Source organism: Myotis daubentonii, chromosome 17 (genome assembly GCF_963259705.1).
Source record: "Myotis daubentonii chromosome 17, mMyoDau2.1, whole genome shotgun sequence".
Classification (NCBI taxonomy): Eukaryota; Metazoa; Chordata; class Mammalia; order Chiroptera; family Vespertilionidae; genus Myotis; species Myotis daubentonii.
The window spans coordinates 24193206-24211301 of record NC_081856.1 but is presented as its reverse complement, the minus strand read 5'-3'; the positions used below and the strand labels follow the sequence as shown (position 1 = coordinate 24211301).

At 39.4% G+C, this 18096-nt stretch overlaps 1 protein-coding gene across 2 annotated transcripts in view; it reads right to left on the bottom strand.

Moving 5' to 3' along the window:
- Positions 1-18096, bottom strand: part of TOX (thymocyte selection associated high mobility group box) — a 299605-nt gene that overhangs the window by 146673 nt on the left and 134836 nt on the right. The window contains exon 2 of one of the 2 annotated variants that reach the window (XM_059673125.1): positions 3587-3652. The exons of the other annotated variant lie outside the window; for it this stretch is intronic. Within the exon in view, the coding sequence (XP_059529108.1) occupies positions 3587-3652 (66 nt within the window). The remainder of the gene's footprint in view (positions 1-3586; positions 3653-18096) is intronic. 2 annotated transcript variants of the gene reach the window in all.

Sequence of the window (18096 nt, the reverse complement as noted above, 5' to 3'; positions counted from 1 at the left end):
AGAGGCCAAGGTCAAGGAGGAAGTAAGTTATTGAAATATGTTCCAATCAAGTAATCAAAGCTTCTTCATGACTTGACACCAGAAAAATCTTCTGATTCCCACTATTAAGCAATTATTTCTTATATAAAAAGACCAGTCCTTTTCCACAATTTTCCCACAGGATCCCAAAGGAGGCATGAAGGAGAGGGCTTCCTGGGTCAGAGAAGTGGTGAAACAGGTTGCCAGAGGGTGTGGAAAACTTGGAATAAACAGGTAGCCATGGAAAACGATATTCTGGGAACTGCCAGAGAAGAAGGAAGAAGGAGAAAAAGTAATGGCACATACTGGTATTCAAAACTAAACATAAGTAACTCATCTTTGTGCCGTAGGAAGTTCTGACCAAGAAAACCAGACTCCTCCTTCTGTTTCCTTTGATGTACGCAATTCAAATGAACATTTATAGCTCGAATACAATCATAGGTGAGGCTATGGAAGGTACTATAATTCTAGGGACTGGAGAAAGGGGCTGGGATTTTTTTAGGGAAAGAGAAGGACCTCATAGCATGTGAATCTGGGAAATGTGGAGAAGAGTTGGAGCTTGGGGGAGAAGCCCACCCGCTCTGCCTTATGGTTGTGTATTCTGGCACATGGTCAATCAAACATGACAGGTTAGGAATGAGAAAGGGGTGAATTGATGAGGGACTGTTAGCCACTCTTCAGTCAACATTCCTTTCATTAGCCCACTCACACTGTCCCACAAACTCTACAGGAGGGAACCTGTGATTTCATGAGGTATTGAGCAATGTGGGTCCTCTTAGCCAGTCTGGAAAGACACAAAGAAATCTTGCATTGCATGGTTCAAATTCTATCCAGAGTAAGAACTTTTTAAGTGGTGTTTGAATTAAAGCACTGAGTGGCCAGCCCACTTTAGCCATTATAGGAGAAAATAGCCAATATTCCAAGAATGGAACCAGAGAGGAGTGGAAATGTCATGAGCTTTTATTACATACTTGTCAGGCTTATTATGCGGTGGTATATTCAATTTAAAAGCTGCCTATCAATACAAAATGATATGCAAAATATTTTAAGGATTCTATACCCACTCAAGAGGTATAGAATGCATGCAGTAGATAGTGCCAAAGAGCCCTTTGGGACTATCTAAAAGAATATCATTAATTTTTCCAGTGTGCTTCCATTGCTGGAGCTATTCCAGCATTGGCTTTCTATAAAAATCATTTCAAGTTTAGAATTATGCTATTTGCTTGCAGCAACATCACAGGAGCAGTAGTGCACCATATGTTCCTACTTAGCAACTTAGTCTGTAAGTCCCAAAGCATGTACTGATTTGAAAATTGAACAGGAATTATAATTGTTGAGTGATGCTATGAGGCAAGTTGTCTTGGATTACTAAACTATGCAGATGTTTGATGTTATGTAGGAAAAAAGAACAAAACTTTTTTTTTCCCTTCAGGATGACTAAAATCTTATTTATGGTTGCTGAAAGGAGTAAATTGATTAAAAGTCCCTAAAAGAATACCAGGTAATGGATTCTTGACCACACTATGTTATAGTAAACAAAAGAAATGCTAAGCGCAAAATTTAGCTAAGGCCATTGAACTTGTATAATTTGTAAAACGTATCCTCCCCCACCCAGAGTTTGTATTATCTTATATCAGTCTGTTTTTAAAAAGCGGTACATTCTAAAAACGTTTTCATGTATGCTACATTATTAAAAAATAGTTTGATTCTGGCACACAAACCTGCCATATCTTACAAAAACAAAATATTTGGAGCTCTTTACTCCTTCGTAAATTTTACATTCTTAGTAACTCCTGACTGAAATGTTAAGAAAAATATTGTTAGCTGTTTGCTTTTAGCCAGGGCTTAATATTATCTGCTGTACTTGAATTTAAAAATCTAAGGACCCAAGCTGTCGTGATGTATATGCTTTGAATTTCTAATCCTTTATCCAAAAGTCTTTAAGAAGGACATAATGATTCTCTGAGAGGGAGCAGCTGCTTTATAACCGCGATCATTTATTGAGTTTGTGTTTCTACTGTTTCAAACAAATTCAATTAGCCCTTACACTTCAAAACCCTAAAGGCACCAAAGAGATGATACTGGGTTGCTCTAATCTAATAGTAATACTAAACTTGTCAGTACAGTTTTGGGATTGATGGTTAGAAGAAAATTAATAGTAACATTTTTCATTTTTTAATCAAACAGTCCTATTCTGAACCACCTATGGATCTGGGAGGCTACTTAGCTGAATGAATTCAGTTCAGTAAGAATTTTAAATGCAAAGCTCGGCCTTCCAAAGGTATTCTGAGTGTGATCAACTCGGTTGAATGGAAGAAAATGTTGTCTGGATCTTTGAACTTCACCATGACCTTCTCGTTTGAACAATATAGTGTGGTTTCTAGAATGTCTGCCAGAGGAGGCAGTGATCATAATGACTTCTAAATGCAAAGTTCACGCAGAGGCAGGCCTGCCTCTGTTTTGAGTTAAACACAAGACATTTTGTTCTTAGGGAAATTTCAAAGCCCCACAGAGTGGACCCTTTACATATACATTACATTTAACTCGCTAACAACCACCATGGACAACAACATAAGTTTTCTAATCCCCTCTGCCCCTACCCCTCCCAGTTAACAAATCTATTTGAGTAGTTATGTAGGTATTGAAAACTATCGTGCTATGTTAGAGTTTCCACCATAGTCACTGTTACAGGAAACTCCAAGCTACTATGGTTTTATAGTCTTCTAGGAAAAAAATACATTCAAGTGCCTAAAATGCTCCTATGAACTCACCCTCACTTTCATTCATTCATTCATTCATTCATTCATTCATTCATTCATTTTTGCTTACAATGTTCTTACATATTATGTTATACTGGCACCCTAGGGCAGTTATAATTTTTGCTTTAAATGCCCTTGCTGGATTGAAGGGCCTGGTCTTAAAGTATCTAAAAATAAATAGCCAAGCATTGACTTTTATAAATGTATCCATTTACATTTTCTTTGGACTTTTTGTTGTCACTTCTCATGATTAAATACTGTGTCAATCATTCCCAGTGAAATGGATACAAACGTGCCCTTGATAGATTTTAATCACATCATGCATTTTGGCTTGAAAGTACCCACCCCGTAGGTTCTGAAAGCAGCCATATAGCTTATAGCGCTCATCGGCCATGCAATTTTGGTTATAAATATACCATTTTCTTGCCCCAACAGTGGATAATTAAAGCTATCTGTGACATGTGTAGCTTAAAATGATTAACTTGTCTCTAGTCAGAAGCACACATAACCTGCACCTGTAAAGACTTTATTTCCTAAAGGTAAAACAACTGTTTAGGGAAGATCATGCTGGCAAAACAGCTGCTTGCCGTTCTGGAGGGGAAACAAGGTAGTATCTTTCAACAAATGCCAACTCTGGTGTTTTATCAGCTCTATCTCATTAACTGGAAACAAGGCTTAAATGCTTTGTTTATAAATTATGATTATTCCTGATTGCGGCAGTTACTGATAGTGCTACTCATTTGCAATGCAACTCTTTGAATTTGTTTAATTACAATTTGAAACAAGGCAGAGAAGATTAATTAACCCACCTGGCTGGCTGGCACGTAGTCCTGGCTCGGCTCTGTCATGCTCATATACATGTTCTCACCGTCAAACTGCGAATGAAATAATAGTAAACATTCAGCAATCTTGACTGTGTGCAGGGCTTTTTGTTTGTTTGTTTATTTTTCACCATCAAACTGGAAACTCTAAGCTACCATGGTAAACAGTCACCATAAAAAAAAAAAAGATACTGTGGTTGGGAATATGGAAAAGCTGTCCTAGTGAGTGAGCCACATCTTTTCTTTGATGTTTCTGTTGTCATCTTCCTGACCCTGGATGTCAGTGATTTGGAGTAATTAGTGCTCTAGTAATTACAGCAAGCAAGCAAGAAATGAATGGTTTCCTTTCATCTGCAATCTGTTTTAAAACAGAATGGCTCATTTTGCATACCCTGTATACATATTGCAGTTCAGTTGTAATGAAGTATTAAATGAATGGCATGATTTCTGGGGTGGGAGGGGGGTGGTGGAAAGATAATGGAAAATAAACTAAGGCACAGCTCAATGCATTCTGGGCTTAGCTCTCAAAAATGAAAAAGCACAGAGTTTTCATAATAGACTAACACTGGCTTCATCACAATAGCTTTATGATTAAAATTTTTAACTTGATAATAATATTTGAAAAAAGCATGTGCCGCTACCTCCATAGCTAAGAACGATAATAATAAATAACAATAAAAATATACAGGCTCGATTCTTAAATTTCCATCTCAGAAGTTTTTCAAAGGCAGAATAAATAAATGTAAGTATTACGAATGCATAGAAACTCATACACAAGTTTACAAGTTAGGAACAAGATGGGAGGTGGACATTCACCAGGCGGGGCACTGCTGAATGAGGCAACTGTTTAAGTAAGAGCAATAACAACAACATACTTTCCATTATTTAGGTTTTTGAAAGCAGTAATCGCTCCATTCAGACTTAATCCCCAGCTATCTTTAGTCACCTGATAAATGGGCAAGGCATTCCTTTTTTCTTTAAAGGAAAAATTTTCCCAAGGAATTAATCAAATGGACTAATACAGCCAGCTTCAAAGAGCCGAGAATGAAAATACTTTCATAGGCAGACTAATTTCAGACATGGGAATGGGAAAATCTGAAAAAATTACTTTTTAAGGCAGAAAAGTGTTATTGATGGAGGTGCAAACACCAAGTAATATGGACATACGTTATATGCCATCAAAATAAAAAAAATTGTGTTCTAGATATTGCATTTCATCACCTATCAGCTAGTAGCCCAAGAGGGTTGTCCAAACTCTGGGGACACACCAAAGCCTGTGAACTGGTGTCAGCAGCAGTGGGTGCCTGGAGATTCACATCAGCATCAGCTGTGTGAGTAAAGACTGCCCTGAGGACACTGAAGCACTCATGAACTTAAGTTCAAAGAACTAAACATTTCTTCACCCATCACCCTGCAAATATATTTCATGTTATGTGAACAAACTTATCCAAACAGATATGAAACCACTAATTGAATGATGTGGTTCTTAAGGCAAATAAGAAATAGCACACGAAGAAAAGACTAGCTGGACATGTTGGTGGCTTTGTCATCTGCCTCAAGAGCCCTTAGTCCCAGTGACTTACCCAAGGTGACCGATCACCTTCCACCCAGAGATGGTCCTAGCCCCAGTCAATCGGCCTGTTATTCCTGACAACTCAAATCCTGACAAAGCATCCTTTAGCATTTCTCCACCCCCACCCACTGTTGGTTTGTTTGCAAATGTTTTTAATGCTAAGATGCCAAAGAACCATTTAAAATATGGACAGTTTCTCTGACTATAACAAACTAAATTGCACAGAAGTAGTGAAGTGAATCAAATACTCCACTGCCTATGCATATTCTATAAATGTGTTACTTTCTATTTCATCTTCTCTAACTCATTTGCTAAATCTGGTGTCGTTTTCAAGCCAACTAAGGCTTTGGAGTTTTGGTTTTAGTCTATCCAAAATGTATGCTAATTAAGCATATTCAATATACTGCTCTTGATAAGGACTCTTTACTCACAAAGTACCAATGCTTAAGTAATATTGAGCCAAGGCTGAAACAGCATTTTAGAATAAAATTTAAGTTGCTATAGGCATAACTATTTTATTGAATAGATTCTATATCCCCATCATCTACTTATCTCTTTACATTCACTGATGCATATTATCTGATTCAATCTTCATAAAAACCATGATTTAGGTATTATTATTATTATTATTACCTACATTTTACAATTTCAGATAGAGAGGCAAAGAATTTAAGCTAGATGCTTATGGTTACAAGCTCTTAAAAGGCAGGTCTAGGATTTAAAGCCAGGCAGCCTGGCTTTCTAGAATATGTGCTAAACCTCCAGAACTTATAAATATAGTCTGAATCATAATGATGAATTAACTATCAATTCTGAAAGTGTCAAAAATTATCAAAGCAGGTCATTGGCAATATCTCAATGATGTTGAAATATTGTCCAGAATGTCTATGGAATTGTGAGACTTACAAAAAACATGACCCTCACAGAACAAAGCGGAAAGTATCATACTCCCTGACTTCAAGTTATATTACGAAGCGACAATAATAAAAACAGCATGGTACTGGCAGAAAAAAATAGGCACACAGACCAATGAAACAGAATTGAGAGCCCAGAAATAAACTCACATGTATGTGAGCAAATACTTTTTAACAAAGGAGCCAAAAACATAAAATGGGGAAAGAAAGCCTTTTAATAAATGGTGCTGGGGAAATTGAAAAGCCACATGCAAAAAAATGAAACTAGACTGCTATTTGTCACCATATACAAAAATTAACTCAAAATAGATCAAAGATCTAAATATAAAACCTGAAACAATAAATTACATGGAAGAAAACATAGGTAATAAACTTATGGACCTTGGTCTTAGAGAGGATTTTATTAATTTGACTTCAAAGGCAAGGAAAGTAAAAGCAAGAATAAATGAATGGGGCAATATTGAAGTAAATATCTTCTACACAGCAAAAGAAATCATTAACAAAATAAAAATGCAATGAAATGAATGGGAGAAGATATTTGCAAACAACACCTTCAATAAGGGATTAATATGCAAAAATATAAATAATTCAACAACAAGAAAACAAACAATCCATTTTAAAAATGGGCAGAGGATCTGGACATGTCTCCCGAGAAGAGATACATATGACCAACAGATATATGAAAAGATTCTCAGCTTCACTTGTTATTAGGGAAATGCAAATCAAAACTACAATGAGCCTGGCCAGATGGCTCAGTCATTTGAAGCATTATCCTGGACACCAAAGATTGCAGATTTGATTCCTGGTCATGGCACATACTTAGATTGCGGGTTCAATACCTGGTTGGGGTGTGTATGGAGACAACCAATCGATGTTTCTCACATCGGTCTCTCTCTCTCTCTCTCTCTCTCTCTCTCTCTCTCTCTCTCTACCCCCTTTCTCTCTCTGTAAAACCAATAAAGACATAACCTTGGATGAGGATTAAAAAAAAAAAACCTACAATGAGATACCACCTCACACCTGTTAGAATGGCTATTATCAGCAAGACATGTAATAGCAATTGTTGGAGAGGTTGTGGAAAAAAGAACTTCTCATTCACTGCTGGTGGGAATGTGAACTGGTATAGCCACTATGCAAACGGTATGGAGGTTTCTCAAAAAATTAAGATAAGAGTTAGCATATGACCCAGCAAGATAAATGAAGTATTATTCATTGCAGCATTATTCATGGTGGCCAATACCTGAAAACAATTCAAGTATCCTTTGATAGGGGATCAGATAAAGAAAATGGGGTACATATATACAATGAAATACTAATAAGCCTTGAAAGTAATAAAATATTGTCATTCGCGATGAGAGAGGGATTTTGAGAATATTATTCTAAGCAAAATAAGTCATATGGAAAGAGTCAGGAACCATATGATTTCACTCATTTGTGGGATATAAAACTGAAAGCAAAAAATGAACAAATAAGACAAAAACTCATAGAGACAGACCAAAGTATGGTGGTTACCAGGGGGGAAGGGGTGTAGGGAGGAGGTAGTAAAAGATAAAGGGGGTCAAATATATGGTGACAGAAGGAGCTTTGACTTTGGGTGATGAACACACAATGCAATATACAGACAACATATTATAGAATCATACACTTAAAACCTAACCAATGTCACCCCAATACATTTAAAAATTTAAGAAACAAACAAAAAAAACCCCAGGAGCCTTGGTGAGCCGCCAATTTAATAATCAGGCTGGTAGAATGTTCCTGGATGCTTTCCAATTAACCCTTAAAAAACCGAAACATGGTATGATCATAAATTGTATGTCTACTTGACGGGGCCACATGTGCCCAGATATTTGGTCAAATATTATTCTCGATGTGCCTGTGAGGGTATTCTGGGGTGACATTAATGTTTGAATTGGAAGACTGAGGAGAGAAGGCTGCCCTCTCCAATCAGTTAAAGGCCTGAATAGAACAGAAACGCTGATCGTTATGAGAGAAAGAGGAAACACCTCCAGCGTGACTGTTGATCTGGGACATTCATCTTCTCCTGCCTTCAGACTCAAACTGAAACATCAGCTCTTCTTGGGTCTCAAGCCTGACAGCGTCTGTACTGGAACTATGCCATTGGCTTTCCTGGGTCTCCAGCTTCCGCACGACAGATAGCGGGGCTTCTCAGCCTCCATAACTGCATGAGAGGATTCCTTATAATAAATCCCTTTCCGTGTCTACTAGTATATACATCCTGTGGGTTCTGTTTCACTGGTGAACGTAACTGATACAAGTGGCTTCCTCTATTCCTTCTCAAGATATTCATGACTGTTCCAAAAGCTTATTTCTGGAGGACATACAACGTAGAAACACATAAGAGATGGCATGTATTTCATGCTACTGTTTTCTTTAGGGGAGAAGAAGCCATGCGATTTTGCCATGAGAGTCTGTGGTCTCAGAGTCCACTCCCTGTGCCCTGGTGCATCCCCCATGCATTCACAATGCCTCTTCATTCAGAATGCCTCCCTGCCCTTTTACTTGTTGAATTCTCCTTCCATCCCTCAACTCCCCTTAGTCAGGGCTGAGCTCTGGGCTCCTGTAGGCAGTCCTCTGGTTCCAGACAGGTCTTGTTGTTAGGGGACTAACTCCACTGGCTGTGAGCTACCACAGGGGACAGGACACATCTTAGTGACCTTTAGTGCCTCTGTACCGGAGGGGCAGCACATACAAAGTCCTCAAAAAATGTCTAGTTAACAAAAATTAAATAATATTTGCTTGATTAAATATATTGCCTTCCCAGAAAAATCAGTGACTTAGAAGAAGAAAATCAGGCTTTCAGAGAATGGTTTGAAGGATTTTAAATGGAGTCAACTCAAAGTTTTACCGTGAATTAAAACTGGTTCCTATAGGAGTGCATGCTTTTAAAAAGAAAAAAAGATAATGTACAGAAAAAGCTCAAATGCTAGATCCACTTCTTCCTCAAGATTTTTATTTAAGTATAAAACATAAAGATTGGCCAAGAATCAAGAAATCCAGATCTAAATGAGTGTGTGCCTGCTTCTGACACACAAACTAAACTACGGATGTGTGTCAGACAGGCCTATCCGTACCCCTTGTGGTGGGACACACTCTTGGACTCAAGCAGAAAAATAAGCCAAGATTCTAGGGGCCAACCCCTCCCCACATAGACCTTGTCAGGTGAATGTCATCATTCTTCTTTTCACATCTCCACCCAATCCCACCCTGTCCAGGAGCTGGTTCCAGGGATCTCGACAGGCCTCATGCTGATGCAACATTCTTAGGATGCAAACTGTGGCACAGGGGCATATCATGCTGTCATTTGACGTAGAGCTATATAGTGCAATAGAGTCTTAGAATTTTGGTCTTGGAAAGGTCTCTGAAGGCATTGTAGCTGAACTCCTCATGTCATGACGGAAAGAAACAGACTGTTATTGGCCACATGGTCCATCTATGACTAGAATAAAGGTCTGGATTTCCAGTAGAAGAGTTGTCCACGATGACATACTGCTTCATACTCCATCACTCAGAAACAGTGGGGAATCAGGCTCTACGACTATTTGGGAATGGCTTGTTTGCAAACCCCATGGTCTTGAAGGCACAGCATTTGCATTATTACATCCATGACCCCACTTTATTTTACCTGGACCACATATTGGATGAACCTTAATAATAATTGTTGCAACAACATTGTTTTATTAAAAATTACTACATTTCCTTATTCTTTATGGTTATCACAGTTATTATTCTTAGAGTCAACTGAATTTAGGCATTTTACCTTTTCCAAATGTACCTAAGCATACTAGGACTTTTAATTTCCATGTTTTCTCAATTTAAAACCTGAAGCAAAGTTTGAAAAAATAAATAGGCTGACTTATTTGAATCTAAATGTAAATGGCATCTACTCAGGATTAGCCTTTCTGACCAAGGGCTTTTATACTCTTTATTGTGTTTTTATTTCAAAGCACCAGGGGATGCAATCACATAAAAAGTCATTTATAATCTTCTACTACAGTTTTTTGAAATTGTTTTTAGAGGATATTAACCAAACCCATAATCCCAAAGAGCTTTTCAAACTAGGTAGTTATTATTTCTTCTATTTAAAAACCGAGAGCAGACATCCAACACTGTCTGAACATAGTGAATGATGAGCAAAAATGGGCAACATTAGGCTACCGAAACCACTAAAACAAGAAAAATCAAAGATAGAATGTGAAGTGTAAATCAATCATTAGCGCTGGAACAGGAAATGGGATCTTTTTAAGGAAACCATTAGAAGAAAACCAGAAAACTGCTACTGGGGAGAGTGGGGTGTGTGGGAGCTCATGGAATTCTTGAAACAGTACCACATTGTAGGGCCTATAAAAGGGAAACCTTACATTTCTGATTTTTCCTGAAGGAATATTTGATACTTTGATTTTTTAAAAAGAGCTAAAAATGGAAATGCTTATAATAGGGAGTTAATTTGACATTTCTTAGAAGAGGCATTATAATAAATCATTATAAGAGAGGGTAATAGTCTGAAAATAAAATATCCATTTTTGTATTGCTTGGCTCAATATAAGACTACAAGTCATCGAATTTTTCTTTTTCTTTCTTTCTTTCTTTCTTTCTTTTTTTTTTTTTTTTTTGGCAATGGAAGAAATAACTTCAGTTTGAGCCATGAAGTCAAAGACTTAGACTGTTCTGTGTAGAGCAAGGCGTTGTGAGCACGATGTGAAGGGAGATAATGTACCCTGAGCACAGTTATCAGGCAGCTGACACCCATAGTAACCAGTGCTACCATATCCAATGGTAATGTAGCCAATAAAAGCAGAGCAAGGTGCACCCCTGCTCCACTACGCATCCTGCCCCTTGCAACGAAAAAGATCAGGAGACACTAGAGAGAGAATAGGTGTTTATCTTCCCGCTTCAAGGCTGAACTTGTTCAATCAGTGGTCTAAGACAGTCTGCCTGAAAGCCAAGCCGGGCAGAATGAAACCAGTACTGACTGAGCACAGTGGGCCAGAAAGTGGCTGGCAGGGCAAGGCAGCAGACTAGCCGTGTGCAGGCTATCGATACCCAAGGACACGAAAGCAGAATTACGCTATCAGTGCTGTGAATGGATGTGCATTACAACCTGGGGGCACACCGAGCTGGACTAGGAAAGAGAAACCCCTCTCAGTTGAGCTCCTGTCACTTGAACTTGAGTGGTAAACACTCTGCAGAAGATCTGAATGCATAGGGAGGACATGTCCTCTGGGTATAGCTTGGTGGCTTGTAAGCTGGTCACCGGAAGGGTAGAAATCCTACACTACCCACTACTAGAATATCATAACCACAAGTCAGAATCTGGCCTCTGTTTGGAACTGAAATTATATTCTAATTTTTGTCCTATTTTTGCACTTATCTGGGGGAAAATTGCATATCATATTTCCTTTGTTAACTTTGAGAACTGAAATGTTCAGTAATAATGCTATGCATGTATCTTGAATCTGTACTCGCAAGTGCTATCCTATGATCAAACTCAGTGGCATGACTCAGAGTCGTTAACAGCATTATCCTCTGTTGCTAAGGGTATGGCTGGAATGTAATATTTGTTTGTTTGCTTTGTAAACAAACACACTAAACTTATTAACTCAAAATGAACACTGTATCCTTTTAAATAGTCACCTTATAGGCTCCACATTAGGATAACACCGCTATTATGATTCAAAACAGTTTTAACCTTTGCAGGTACTTTCTAAGTGCATTAAGTATACTACGGCATTTAGTTTTCATAACAGTGTTGTAAAAATAAATAGAAAAACTAGACTGTTACTACTCCTATTTCACAGGTGCCAAAACTGAGACACAAAGAGGTTAAGTGGGTTGTCTGAGACAGATCCAGTCACAGGTCATGTCAGCCTGGCTGACCCTCAGGCCTTGGCCACTGGCCTTTGCTTCTAGGAATGACTTTCATTGTTCCCACGGTCATGCAGCCCCAGACACACTCCAAGGAAATATGGCCCTTTGACAAGCCCTGGCCCAAGCATTGCCTGAGGACTCTTTTTTTAAAAAAATATGTTTTTATTGATTTCAGAGAGGAAGAGAGAGGGAGAGATAGAAATATCAATGATGAGAGAATCGTTGATTGGCTGCCTCCTGCATGCCCCCTACTGGGGATCGAGCCCACAACCTGGCATGTGCCCTTGACTGGAACTGAACCAGGGACCCTTCAGTCTGCAGGCCAATGCCCTATCCCCTGAGCCAAACCAGTTAGGGCACCTGAGGACTCTTTAGAGAAGTCTAGTTGCAAAGCTGTGGCAGTGTGGAAGCACGTGCCTTCTTTGCCCAGCCAGCAGGGCTCAGTGGTTGAGTGTTGGCCGATGACCCAAGGGGTCACGGTTCTATTCCTGGTTAGAGCACAGGCCCAGGTTGTGAGCTCGATCCCCAGTGTGGGGCATGCTGTAGATAGCCAATCAATGATGCTTTCTCATCATTGATGTTTCTATCTCTCTCTTCCTTTCCTTTCCTCTCTGAAATCAATAAAAATATATGTATTAAACACACACACACACACACACACACACACACACGCCTTCTCTTTGGCTGTCCCTGCCTCCCTGCCCTCTTCCTTGCTCCCTCACTCCTGTTTTCCTGGGCTTGCACCCCCAGTGCTAACATGCCAGCTTTCACTACAGGCTCTGCTTCCTGGGCAACTTGGACTAAGACAGTGTGACAGCACCCTTAACCGCAATGCTACACTAATCTCATCCCCTCCTTGTTCTGCTTTTATTATATTATTTTTAAGAATCATTAATTCTATTGTGCAAGGATAGAAACAAACATATAAAACAATAACAAATAGAACTAGGATTTTCTTATATCATGAAAAACAACAGTTTCAAGAAAATAGAAGCTAGTTTCTAGAAACCTTCATGAACCCCAAGATTCCAACAGAAAGCAACTCATTTTCATTATGCATTATTTAAGAAAGAAAAGAATGTATGGATAAAAACAATCACTCCAAATTGACTGTAGTAAATCGAATGGAAATAAGTATAATCAAATCAAAACTCGCATAAAACACACCTTTGGTTTTTACTTAAAGGCCTCCACAAGGTAGGTGTCTGAGGTTGGAAAATCGGGAGCTATGATTTCTGATCCCGCATAGGAGCCTTGTTTTGGAAATGAATTTTCCACTAATTTGCAAGTTTCTACAAATTATAAAGCTGTAAAACTATATTATATAGTTGAAGTTCAATGCTGTTTCAAATTATTGGTTCAGAACATTTCTTTGAGTTGTCATGTTTTAGACAAATTTTTCTGAGTCCACCTAGCAAAGGAAGAATTTGAGAAGTACGTTCAAACTCACTGGCAAGCCTTACCTAAGCTCACTATTTGCACATTATATCAGTTCTCACCTCACTTACCATGGTAGTAAATCCTGCATAGAAGTGGAATGGAAAGTAAGAAAGAGATTACTTCTCTTGGTGGGGGTGGGGGGGGTGGGGGCGCTAGTTCTTTCATTGCTAGTATTCCCTCTTAAGCACAGTGAACATTTCTTAGTTCCTGACATGTAGAGAAAAAGGTGAGAATGTTTCTCTACACATGGCTGGTCTGGAAAAGCATGTTCTGTTCTGGGAACCTCAAAACCAAAAATATGGAAGAGACTCAGAGCATTGAAAATGCTATTCAATTTGAATGGCAGATGTCTAAAAATGAGGAGTTAGAATTAGACTGGTTAGGCCACAACTGGGTGGGATAAAAAATACTTTAAAAGGTTTGAGGACACACAACTCTTAAGTAATTTTGAGATTAAAATGGTAGTACCCAACTACAAAAAGAAAGGTACAGAGATATTAAGATGGAGATTCTCACTTCCCTATTATGATTACTCAGAAGATAAGATTGCGACTATATATAACAATAATGCTACATGAATAGCCTTTTGATAGTAACAGGACAGGACAGGTGTTGAAATATATTTTGGTCAAGTTCAGAATGAACCTGGCCACTTAGAAATACAAGTGGTTCTGTCTAGGTCCACTCCATTTCCTTTGTGAGATCAGATTTGACATTTATTTTTCTTCAGGTCCCAGACAGTTTGTTTTCTAAATGAAAAGCTAATGACGTTTTAAATAAGTGGATTAAATAGCAGGAAGAAATCCAGGCATTCAGCGTGGGTTTGTCCACGTGGAAGGAAGAAGAGTTCTGCTGGCATTGTCTTTCACTTTAAGAGCCTTGAAACATCATTCCATTTATTTGTTAATCAAAAAGTATAATTTTTGGCTTTTCTTTAACACCTTCAAATACTATAGAGTAACATCTATTTTGCTCCTTTTTGAGTCTCCTTTTAAAACAGTGATTTCGTGTGCCATCCCCTGCTGACTTAGCCCACATTTTTATGATGGTTATGGATCATATTTCCTTGCTTTGGCTTAAGGCTTCCTGCATAAGATGTCCCCTCCCCAAGGCACATGCATTCCACATATTGATAAATTTCATCTCTACAGTTTCTTTTTATTGTCTCCTTGCTTATAGCAGTTCTACCTCTCCCTCATTCTCCCACTTCCATTTGACTTTTTGGGGAGTACGGGGTGGGGAGAGTATTCTCCCAAATACTTCTTCAGCCCTTTAGACAATGTCCTTTTCAGCATGTGTTGCCAGAAACACGTTGGAGTTGAAACTCCAATCTTGTTGCTGAAAACAGTGTGCCCATTTCTACTGAAAGCCTTATTTAGACTGCATGTGAGGGGTGATTGGTTTCCTCTATTTTACTTTCTAGAACGACACCAGATGATGCTCTTTTGCTGAAAATTTGAGAGAATAGTACTCTCAGGGGTGTGCCATCTAGCATGGTCTTGCTGTTATATCAAAATCAATGGTAAGTGACACATTTACAGATTAAATGATTCATTTACTCATTCATTCATTCATTCATTCATTCATTCATTCATTCATTCATTCAACAAATGCTCACATCGCACCTACTGTGTACCAGGTCTCAGCCTCAGTGGTAGCAACAACATTTCTTGAATATTTACTGTGTGTCAGGTACACACATGCATTGACTCAATTTAACCTCCAGCAACCTTCGAGGCAGTATTTGTGTCCCTTTACCAATAAGAAGGCCGAAGCTTAACGAATTAAGTCGCTTGGAAGGGGTAGCACAAAGCCTCAGTTCCAGGTCTGTCTGATGGCAGAAAAGCACCTAATAAGATATCTGCTAAGAAAACAAATCCTTGCAAAAGAAGGAGATCAATCAACATGCAAGACTTAGATATCCCAAAGTGACTGCAGAATTAGTGAATATCATAACATATTCAATGACTTACCAGGACATCTGACTTCATTCTATTATTTTAGTGACTATCCCTCCCCGCTAAGGACAATGGGTACTACTGTAAGCACATACACTATGCCATCGCCCACTCTAACTGGACCAGAGCAGTCCCCAGCAGATGCAGAAGGTGTGTTGGAGAGACCATGTAGTCAGAGTAGGTTTGAGATGCATCCCTGCCTCTCAGCTGTGGAACTTGGGAAGATCTGGCCTCTGTGAACCTCAATGGCCCTATTACAGGATTGTCATGAGGGCCGGACCTACATGAGAGGCACCTAGGATAACACACATGTCTAGCAGATACTCAGAGCAAGTCCCTTACTTTCTCTTTACTGCTTGGTGACCTAGACGAAGCCAGTCTTTGTCCAAGAAACTAGACTTCTCCTCCACTGCTTAAAATCCTTCAGTGCTCCCTATGGTTTCAAGGTAAATTCCAACGTCCTTAGAACTTAGGGCCCTTCCTGATGTGAACAACTGTACCCCTCGTTCATGGCTGGTGTCACTAACCAGCCAGGGCTAGTGCCATACAGGATGTTCAATATTCTTAACATCACTCCTGTCTGTATCGCTTGTTCCTCCACATTTCACCAACGCTTAATGATTTTCACATGCCCCCCCCCCCCAAGAAAAAAATCCCTGCCTTTATTCTTTCCCACCATCTCCTCTAACTGTACACCTTTCACCTCCTACTCTGTTGTTTCCCTCCCTATCTCCTAGTAATAAATAATCACAGACTGTCAACCAACCTGGAACATTTCTGAGAATGAAAGGAGCTAGTGCTACAGATTAGGGCTGGACGACAGGCCTGAACGAGGACTCGCCCAGCCAAGGAGAAGCTGCCCGCCAGAAGGTGAGCCTTGCCTGACCTCACCGATGATGTGGTTTCTGTGCCTGTGAGAGTTCTCGTGGCATCTGGTGCTTGGTGCAGCCTGGAGCTCCTTGCAGTGCCACTGCTGTGCTGCTTCTCTCCTACACTGGACGGTGAGCTCTTTGAGGGCAGGGACTTGCCTATTTATTTGTCTGTCCCCAGCACTGAGCCTATGCCTCGCACATATTACTTACTGAGCAATATTAAATAATGAAATCAACCCAGTGCGGTATTGGGAGAACTAACGGCATTTCAGATACCTCACCATTTGATTATTCTGCAGGAGCATTTATTCCCTGTGCTTTCAGTTCCAGATCAATTTCTGTCCATGAAAATAACGGATCCTCCAGGGGCAGCGGGCAAAAGCCTCCATAAACCAGTCCACACTCTAGGTCTCCATCTCCCTGTTCTACAGGGACCGAGATTTCTCTAGTCACTCTAGTCTGACTAGTTTGAAGAGAAGCTCATTGTACGAGAGCCTAGGTGAGAGCTGAAAGTTTCATGGTACCAAGGAGGCCAGTCCAGTCCCCGAAAGCAGTCAGTGCCCATGCGGCTCTAGACCAAGCTGGTTTATGTTTTCACACTGACGTCAACCTTCTGGTGAACATTTTGCTGTCTGAATCATCTCCAAGTCTATACCAGCAGGCTAATGAAAAGCCCACTGGGTTGGCAGACGCGGTGTAATTCATTCTTCCCTTTCCCCATGTGGTTTGTGACTAATTCAGAGCCTCCCCGGTAGGTATGGCAGAATAGGGCAGAATTTAGGAGAGATTCCATCATGGAGTGGGTTTGAAATAAGAAGACCCAAATAAGAGTCTTGATTCTGGCCTTCCTAGCAGACTGGTCTTGGAAATAAAAGTAAGAATTATACTCTCTGCCCTGGCTGGTGGTGCTAAGTGGTAGAGCGTCGGCTCACATACCTCGGTTGCAGGTTCGAGGTTCGATCCCTGCTCTGGTCGGGGCACATATGGGAGGCAACCAATTGAAGTGTCTCTCTCATGTCAATGTCTGTCTCTCTCTCTCTCTCTCTCTCTCTCTCTCTCTCTCTCTCTCTTTCTCTCTCTCTCTCTCTCTCTCTCTCTCTCTTCCCCCCCCCTCCTCCCTCCCTTCCACTCTCTCTGAAAATCAATGGAGAAATATCATTGGGTGAGGATTTAAAAAAAAAGAATTATACTTTCTAAATACAGTTATTTCAGATTCAAATGAGACATGCAAAAGAATTTGTAAATTGTAAAGCACGAAACACATAAACCCTGTGCTACATTCTGGAAACTGTGGTACTTCCCCCTCATGGCAAGTTTATTTGAATGTTTCCATTATTAATTGGAAAGAACAATAGGCAGAAAGTAGTGGAAAGAATCAGTCTCAAAGTGCCCTAAATTAGCCAGAGAAAGAGTCTTTAATATGGAAAACGATACACAGACCTTATTTTTTATCACTATATATGTAAATGCAGAGTCCTACTTTAAATATTAGATAAGTGAAAAGCAATGGAGTGCATAAAAGAAAATAGCAGTGTAATGACTAAGTAAATGAAAAGTTTGTAGAGCATCATGCATGTATGTATGTGCATGTAAATATGTACATACCTGTTCTTTAACTATGTACATACTTATTTACTATGTGTGTGTACAAAATATTTTTCTCCTGATATACTTTTTATTTGGCTAATATTTAAATTATTTTAGATCACATAGGGGAGCAGCTATTACGGTATAATCTTAAAAACTGCCACACAAAAGTGCAGGAGAAGTTGTCTGAAAATGCAAAATACTATTGAACTCTTCTCTTAAATCATAGATAAAATATTACCCAGCCATGTACACTACAGCATAT